The sequence below is a fragment of the Borostomias antarcticus genome, assembly GCF_949987555.1.
Source record: "Borostomias antarcticus genome assembly, chromosome: 17".
Taxonomy (NCBI): Eukaryota; Metazoa; Chordata; class Actinopteri; order Stomiiformes; family Stomiidae; genus Borostomias; species Borostomias antarcticus.
The window spans coordinates 5,225,064-5,233,534 of record NC_140250.1 but is presented as its reverse complement, the minus strand read 5'-3'; the positions used below and the strand labels follow the sequence as shown (position 1 = coordinate 5,233,534).

Here is an 8,471-nt window from a genome sequence, read left to right as displayed (position 1 = left end):
TGTTTACGTGGTTAAGCCTGATTTAACTTCTGTCTAATCTTAAAATAAGCTGTTCAATAGTGTTTACACTGAGATTTGAGACCAGCAGTTCTTGTCAGCGTGAGACACAGTGACATTGGTTATTCACAAGTTTTTAGTTATTCAACATTTTAAATCACGCTTGCCATCGGTTATCAATGCTCAGAGAAACTGGAACAGCTAAGGATGTCGACATACTCATGCACCCCCCAACACTACTAGCCGCAGCACAGGGAGGAGGTAACAACGTCAGGACAGGGGTTGTGTTTCCCCACCTCCCTGCCCATGGGACAGCTAAGGATGTCGTAGGATATACAAAATGGCTGACATACTCATGCACCCCCCAACACTACTAGCCGCAGCACAGGGAGGAGGTAACGTCAGGACAGGGTTTGTGTTTCCCCACCTCCCTGCCCATGGGGGTAGTGGGGAATACTGTATGATCACCTCACAGCCACCTCCGACACCAACCCTGCTTTGCTCAGATGTCATCAACACCTTCCTGCTGCTACGGCAAGGTAAAACTAAACCTCCTCCTGAACCGCCTGAACCCTCCTCTCAGCCGAGTGACCGCGGCGTTCACAGTTCAGGCCCACAGACAGAGGCCAACGTGCAGATACAATACATACAGATACATACACATGGAGGTCTGTACAGTACTGTGTCTGTCTGTGTAACCCTTGCCCAGGGTCAGATTCAAACCCACACTCTTCCGCTTGCGAGGACGACACACTACAGTTGCGCCAATGGGGACGTCCCTTTCGAAGGGACTGTCGGCGCTTCTTTGAGGAGCGAGTTTAACCAACTACTCGCTACTACTACCTGGGACTCGCGAGGACACTTTGTCACTCGGTTACATCTGCTAGTGGAGAAGCTCAAGACTAAACAAACCAGCTGTGTCCTCCTGCCTAGTGGAGCAGCCTGGTCTTGCAAGTTCCTGTGAAACTCAACACGATCATGCTGGTCTGTCAGATTGGCTCCCAATCCCCTGAATGTATGTAGCATATCTGTGATCTGAATACTCTACCTCGTTAGTAATATAGTGGAAACCTGTCCGAGCCATTGGTATGGATGAGACGCTCTTCAACAGGGATTCATCACAGTAAACCAAGGTATTAATCAGGGTTACCAGTGAATCACTGCCCTTTTCTGAAATTCCTAAGACTTTGATTTATGATCCCCCCCCCCCCCTAGCCCAGGCCACCAGACTATTGAACTCCTGAGCTGTGTGCAGTTATAACATTTATAACATTTACATTTGCCAGGAATGCACAAATGTACCATATGTCCATAATGTTTCGTCATGTACCTGGGCTGTATGCCATCTGTTTATATATAGTGTATTAATGTACCATTATTGTCTACTATTTCCATATTATGTCTATGGACATGTGTACAGTTATATACCATCTGTATACATGTAGTGTATAACATATGTCTATTATGTCCAATGAGCCATGTATCGATAATGTCTGTATTATATGGATATTGCCTGTTGATATGTTTCATACACTGTTTTTTATTTTCTTACTTTTCAACTCAACATATACTGTATACTGCATGTTGAAGGATAACTTCAATAACTACAGTACACTCATGCACAGTGACGTGACAACAAAGTGACTTGAGTTGACTTGACGTGAGATTTCTTCAGCCTTTATTTAGCATGACAGCCCACAACTCAAGCGCAAGTCAAACGCACCACTTTGCAGATAAAAGGCAAACGGCAAAATCATTTCACAGAAACAAGCCCACAAGAGGTAGTCTTAAAATAAATACTTTATGTTTCTTTCTCAGTCGTAAGTCAGCATCCACTGAGAAATTAGTTTTCTCCCCGTGTATAAATCACTCTGCAGAACCACAGATTATGAAAAACGTGGCGTCAGTTAGCATCTCAGTGCTTTGTGTCAAATCCTTCAGGTTCACTGGGGAGTCGTTAAGCATGACAGGACAACATAGTGGATTACATCTGATGCGCCGGACAGAAAGTCCCTAATGTTTTTGTGTTTTGTGCATGATGAGCCGGAACACGCTACTGTACCTGACCCTGGCTGGGTAGGAGTGTGGCATATCTATGGCATCAGGATGTTAAAGCCTTGAGATGCACTTGAGCAGTCTAGCACAGAGAACCAACCCCCCCCCCCCCCCCACCCTCTCACACACACACACACACACACACGCACACACGCACACATGCACACAGGTACATGGCAAATACAATATGGCTGGTAATAAAATATGGCCAAGGGCTTTCCAGTAAGGGGAGAGTCCAGGAAATGCACTGGATTGATCAAGTTACAGCAGCGAAATTAAACTCATCTGAGTGCAATGGTAAAGATGCAGTGTGCTTGTGGTGGATCTTAAAAAAAAAAAAAAAGAAGAAAAAATAAGGGTCCAAAATACTCCATTATGGATTTCACATCACGTGGTTCCGAGATCTGTCACTGTCACCTTGGCGCTCGGAGAGAACAGCCCTCCCATCATCCATCCGCCGGGTCTAAAATGACTTTTTCCACGAATTGCAGAGGATTTTCTGGAAAGCGCGTCTGAAGTCCTGGTTGAAGATGGTGTAGATGGCTGGGTTCAGGGAGCTGTTGCAGTAGCCGATCCAGAAGAAGAACTTGAACAGCGGTTCCGGGATGCGGCAGGAGGCCCGGCACACGCCCCACAAGCTGTAGCTGAAGAAGAAGGGGAACCAGCAGATGACAAACACCCCCATGACCACGGCCAGGACGAAGGTGAACCTCTTCTCCCGGGCCTGGGAGACCTTCTTCCTGGAGGCCGAGCAGTGCCGTCTCTTCCTGCGAGAGGCGAACAGTTCCATGGACTTGCTGCTGCCCCGGGATAACCGGCTGGATTGTTTGGTGAGGGAGCTGTTCTTCCGGCAGGCCCTCTTGGCCCGTTTGGAGCTCAGCTCCTGGGGAGGTTTGTGACCTTTGCCCTCCGAGGAGGAGCTGTCCTCCTGGTCTACCTCCACCTCCTGCCCGGCGGTGGTGGTGCGCTGGCTGGGTGTAGGTGGGCACTGGCAGTGTCCGTTCTCTCGGCCCCCGTTGATCTTGGCCAGGCCGTTCTCGGTCTGGGTCGACCCGTCCGGGCGGTGCTGTTTCTCTGACATGCCCCGGGTCCTTGTTTTGGCTACTTGGTATATTCTGATGTACACCAGTATCATGATGAGGCACGGGGCGAAGAATGACGCAATGCTGGATGAGAGGATGTACCAAGTGTCGTCGTTCAGTCCACACTGGGGCCGAGAGACATTGTCATTGTTGCTGTCTATTGAAATCAGCGGGGGGGACGATATGAAGGCTGCTATTAGCCAGACTATTAGTATGATACACTTCACTCGCTTGGGTGTCCGTTTTAGGTTGTATTCGACAGCTTGCGTTACTGACCAGTAGCGGTCCAGACTGATTGCGCACAGATGGACGATGGATGAAGTGCAAAACAAGACGTCTAAAGCGAGGTAAATGCCACACCAGACCTTTCCGAAATACCAGTAGCCCATGAGTTCGTTCGCCAGAGAAAAAGGCATCACCAAAGTGGCGACTAGAATGTCTGCCGTGGCTAAAGAAACCAAAAAGAGGTTTTGGGGAGCTTTTAGCGCCCGGCTTGTTAACACCGCAATTACAACCAGTACGTTCCCGACAACAGTGAACAATATTAGAAAACTTACGAGTGCAGCTATACCTGCTATAGTTGCCAAAGAATATCCACTTTCCAGGGGCCAGGATGAATTAGGATTGATCACCGGGAACGCACCAATTCCACTGGAATTAAACGAATCCATCGCGGTCAGTTGTTTCTTTTATTCCAGAACAGTAGATTCAAGTACAAATATTCACTCTTTGCATGTCTGTTTTCTCAAAAAAGCGCGTGTGCACGATTAATAGCCAGCATTGACACTGGAGACATAAAATACGCACATGGTTAGGGAATGTCTCCCAGGGAATGCCAAAGAAGTAGGCTATTCTTTGGGGATAATATTCTGGGGATAAAAAAAATATTCGGGGTTCCCCGCTCATCCGTGCAGGTGATATCGCATGAGAGCCGACCTTTCTCCAACAACTGCTGTCTCCCTTCAGCGCAGCGCAGCGTCCTTATCAGATGCCGCTCCGATGCCCAGAGTCGATCCCATAAAGCCCGCCCCGCCCCCGACACAGCAGACCGGCTGGACTCTGTTATTTTCTAAGGGAACTATGGTCAACCTGAAATACTGTATATTCGCGCAGATAGCCTACACATTTTCAGCATTTTTGTTATTACTGAGACAGTAGTAACATTTATGATCATTTATTATTTATGACAGTAATGGTTCGACGATTTCTTAAAAAAATAACTATGAATTGAACTTAATGTGCTGCATACAAATAATTTCTAACCTATAGATAACATTAGGCTACACACACAATATTATTGTATTTTCTCTCAGAGACAAGGCAATACAAGAATATTTGCTTAAGCATAATGCTGACTGTACCTCGCTGAGATCAGTATTGATGCTGATTGAATTAGCCAAAATCATTCTCGACACAAGAGGGGGAATATATTTGACACCTTGTGATTTATTTGTCTGTAGCTGACGGAGGTAGGGCTTACTCTTTTGGTCTCGTGTCATGATTCTAGAGGTGTGAGTAAGACACACACACACACACACACACACACACACACACACACACACACACACACACACAGACACAGACACACTCACCACCTCTCTTTGTATGGTTGAGAGTCAAGATAAGATTTCCAGCCTTGCTTGAGGCAGATGGCATGGCATGACCTCTCTCCCTAGTTCCTCTCTGGAGATACAGTAGCCTACTGTAATGAAGCTGGAATCTATGGAGACCTAGAGTAGCCTAGCTAGATCTGTATGTATGTGTGTGTGTGTGTGTGTGTGTGTGTGTGTGTGTGTGTGTGCTACAGTACTGTAACGCAGCTGTGTCTTGCCTACATTAACCGTCAGCTGTGCAGTGTTGGCAGTGAGTCCAGCTCCCTTGTGCATACTATTTAAGATACAACAACAATAGGATAGGCTGTGAGTGTGTGTGTGCGTGTGTTTTTGGTGGGTGTGTTACAGGTGAAGGTTTCTGTGTACAGTAGCTACATGTGGGCTTGGTGCCATGCTTGAGGGCGAGTCTGAGCTACTGTTCTTCACACTGCTTAAATGGCCAGTATCATCTGCAATTCAAGTCTTTCCCTCTTTCATTTTATTTGCAAAAATGTGCATTCGGGTAAATAGGTACCACCCCCACCTGGAAGCAAAATGAGAGTCAGATCATCTCTATGTGGTACAGACTACCCAGACTCTACAGTAGCCTACATTAGCTTTTACTTTCTTGAGGACCCAGAAGTCATTTATAAGTCCATGCATATGTACAGTAGGGAGTTTGGCTAGATTTTTCTTTGGAGCTCTCAAAAACAAAATGAAATAACACTTATGAGTAATGCAAAAGGTGTCTGGAGGGCTTTTTCTTAATTAGGAATCATCTCATCTCATGTCTGACTCTGTTATGAAGTAAACATGTTGTCCCAAATATGCCTTAAGTGTTATTCATTTTATGTGCATAGTATTTAAGGAGCTCTAAGCTCTGTGTGAAAAGTAGAAAGGCCCCCCTGAGTGCTTTCTTTCACTTCTGGAAATCTAGGAAACTGCAAAAATGACTCTCCTCAACAGCCTTGCAAAGATGCCATGTGCGCCAGTTTGTTTGTGCCTGCGTCGTGGCCACGTGAAGCAAATACAGATACTGTTCTGCATTTGTGAAACTAGATCCCATACCTGTTGGAGCACACAATCACTAATTGGCAATTTAGTCAGCCCTAATCACCTAATTAAAAAAATATGTCCCTGTTAGGACGCCTGGTGGTACGCATGCCAAATATTAAAGGTATGGGTCTGATGGGGTCTGGGGGAATGGAAACAGACAGACTGAGATATATACAGAGGTTTCCTCATTTATGTGTTACATGTGTTAGATATAGTCCTGATACCTGTTGGAGCGCGTCCAGTAAGAGATCTTCAAGTCATTTTAGTTTAGTGTAGTCTATTCAAACATAAATCAAATGGCATGTGTCGCAAAGTCATTAGCTACTGAAAAAGACAAAGTGAAAGTGTCCTCTGAAAGAATAGCATCATGTACTGTAAATAGTGATTTATCAAGAACCCAGAGTGTCAAGGAGACTAGAACTGTGCTGAAGAACAGTTTGATGCTATAGACAAAGACAGGTTGCAGCTACTGGCCATGTACACAGCGGAGAGGAAGAAAGGGCAGCAAGTAACGTTTTGATTGGAAATGTATATTGGTCAGGCTAACGTGAAGGGTCAGATGTCTGACTCGGAGAGGGATCCGTGAGAAGAACAGCTGGGTGTACACCATCGATCAGCTCGGTGAACAGAAGACGAGGCAGGATCTGTGTGATGGCGTAGCGTGAGCCATGACAGCATCCATGTTTCTCAAAAACATTATCAGAGGTGGTGTGGAGGCTTGTCCAATGGGCAGAGAGCGTTGAGGAACTCGACCGGGTAATGGGCGCCGTGCATCGTCCTCTGTGACTGTCTGCGCTCTCAAACAACAGCCATCTCTGGGAAATATCTGTGTGATGTCCTGCGTGATTAGGCACAGGGGGGAGCGCTCGTACAACCATTCTGGGTTTGTCATGTTCCTCTCGCAAATCAGTCAGGATACTCTCCATAGAGAACTGTTTGTGCCACATCCAGCAGGCCCGTCGCTAGGGGGGGCTAGACCATATGGGGCTAGACCGGCTTATTTCTTTACTTTAAAAAAAAAAAAAATTATATAATGAATACACAAATAAATAAATATGTGTTTTGGTATAACTTACATTTGAAATGATACAAATAAACCTATTTTTAATAAAACGTAATTTAATAAAACTGTCAAATCTTGCTAACGTTAGTTGCGAGAGTGACGAGTCATGGCGGGAGCTATCACAAAGATGCATATCCTTACATGGCTGAACAAAGCGAAAAAGTCAACTGATAAAGAGGGTGAACCTGAAGTGGAAGTGTGGAAGGTGGAAGCGTGGAAGGAGGACGGGGAGGAGACGATGAAGGAGCTGACCAAGTTAAAGAAGCTAGCGTTAGAGTTGGCCCTGCTGCGGCTGCTGGGGACCCAACGTTATTGACACAACGCTTGGAGAGATCGCTCAGCGCTTCAGTGAGCGCAACACACAACTCACTCGCTGCCTTGGCCCAGTCCCAATGTCCACCCTTGCAGACTCGCAGACTTAAGGGCGCGCTCCCGCGAAGTCCGCGAGGGCTTAGGGGTGTCCCAATGTCAAATCGGCAAGTGCGTGAGGGCTCTCTGGCAGACATTTTGAGCCCTTTATGCCCCCTTACCGTAAGTCTGCACTTCTGCAGACTTCGCCTAAGGGAATTACCCACAGTTCATATCGTTGTGACGTGAAACACGGGGTCACCTGAAGAACAGCCAATAAACAAGCACGGACAGATCAACCAACCCTAATGTTCACGTTACAAAACAAAATGTTTTCATGTTTTCAGCTGGACTTGCTTATCTGCACAAGTAGCCTTATAATTATTTTGGTTTCATTATTTTTAAGTATGGGTTATTAACCCCATGGGTTTGTATAATGTGATTTGTGTAAAAATATGTAGGCTATGGTTATAAATTACATCGATTTCTGTTGCTCTAAATCATATGATTTCCCAGTTAAAAGCAGTATGACATTAATCACCCATTTCGGTGCAGTGTTCTTTGAATTGAGATTTCCAACATGAATATGGAAAGAGTTGTGAGGTGCAGGAACGTGTATTATCATTCTTAAGTAAATACTTTAGGATTCATCACAAACAAGAATCACAGGCAGTAATGTAGTTCGTCAGCTCAAAATTAATTTACATGAAGGCCTACAAGAAAAACATGTAAAATTGACAAATTAATAAAAAGCCCCACACCCACAATAGTAAGAAATATGTTTTCACGTCAACGTAATGTGATGTCACAAGTGCTGTCCCATTCCTTTTTATACCGATTCGAGCCCTTGCAGCCTCTCGCACTCAACCACTTTACCAGGTGACGTCAATAAGTCTGTGAGGGCTCAGGGCTTGAGGGTTTAGGGGGGACATTGGGACTGGGCCCTTGAATCCCCAAAATGGCACGTTTTTGGATCGCCACTTGCTCCAGCCCATCATGACATTTGTCAACAATCAGTGAAACAGAGTGTGTGGTTGCAAAGTAGTTTATTCGCACACAAATAGAAAAGCAGCCAAACGAGAAGTGGACAACACAACATCTCCTGTCAACATACCACAAAACGCTGGAAGCCATGCCAAGTGTAGTGATTGCTAGACCTCACACACAAATTAATGGAAGGAGAAGGTCCTCAGGAGATTCCACATTGAGACAGTCGCCTGCAGCTCTTTGAACGGTGAGTAGGCTACAGCGGTTTAAAAACTAGGATTTGTTCTGATT

General features: G+C 45.6%; 1 protein-coding gene across 1 annotated transcript; it reads right to left on the bottom strand.

Moving 5' to 3' along the window:
* Positions 1-2,515: 2,515 nt before the first annotated feature.
* On the bottom strand, positions 2,516-3,805 carry LOC311320041 (alpha-2 adrenergic receptor-like; the record flags this gene model as incomplete). Its single annotated transcript, XM_084451689.1, has 1 exon — positions 2,516-3,805. The coding sequence occupies one exon, from the start codon at positions 3,803-3,805 to the stop codon at positions 2,516-2,518; it is 1,290 nt and encodes a 429-aa protein (XP_084307815.1).
* Between the last annotated feature and the right edge of the window lie 4,666 nt (positions 3,806-8,471).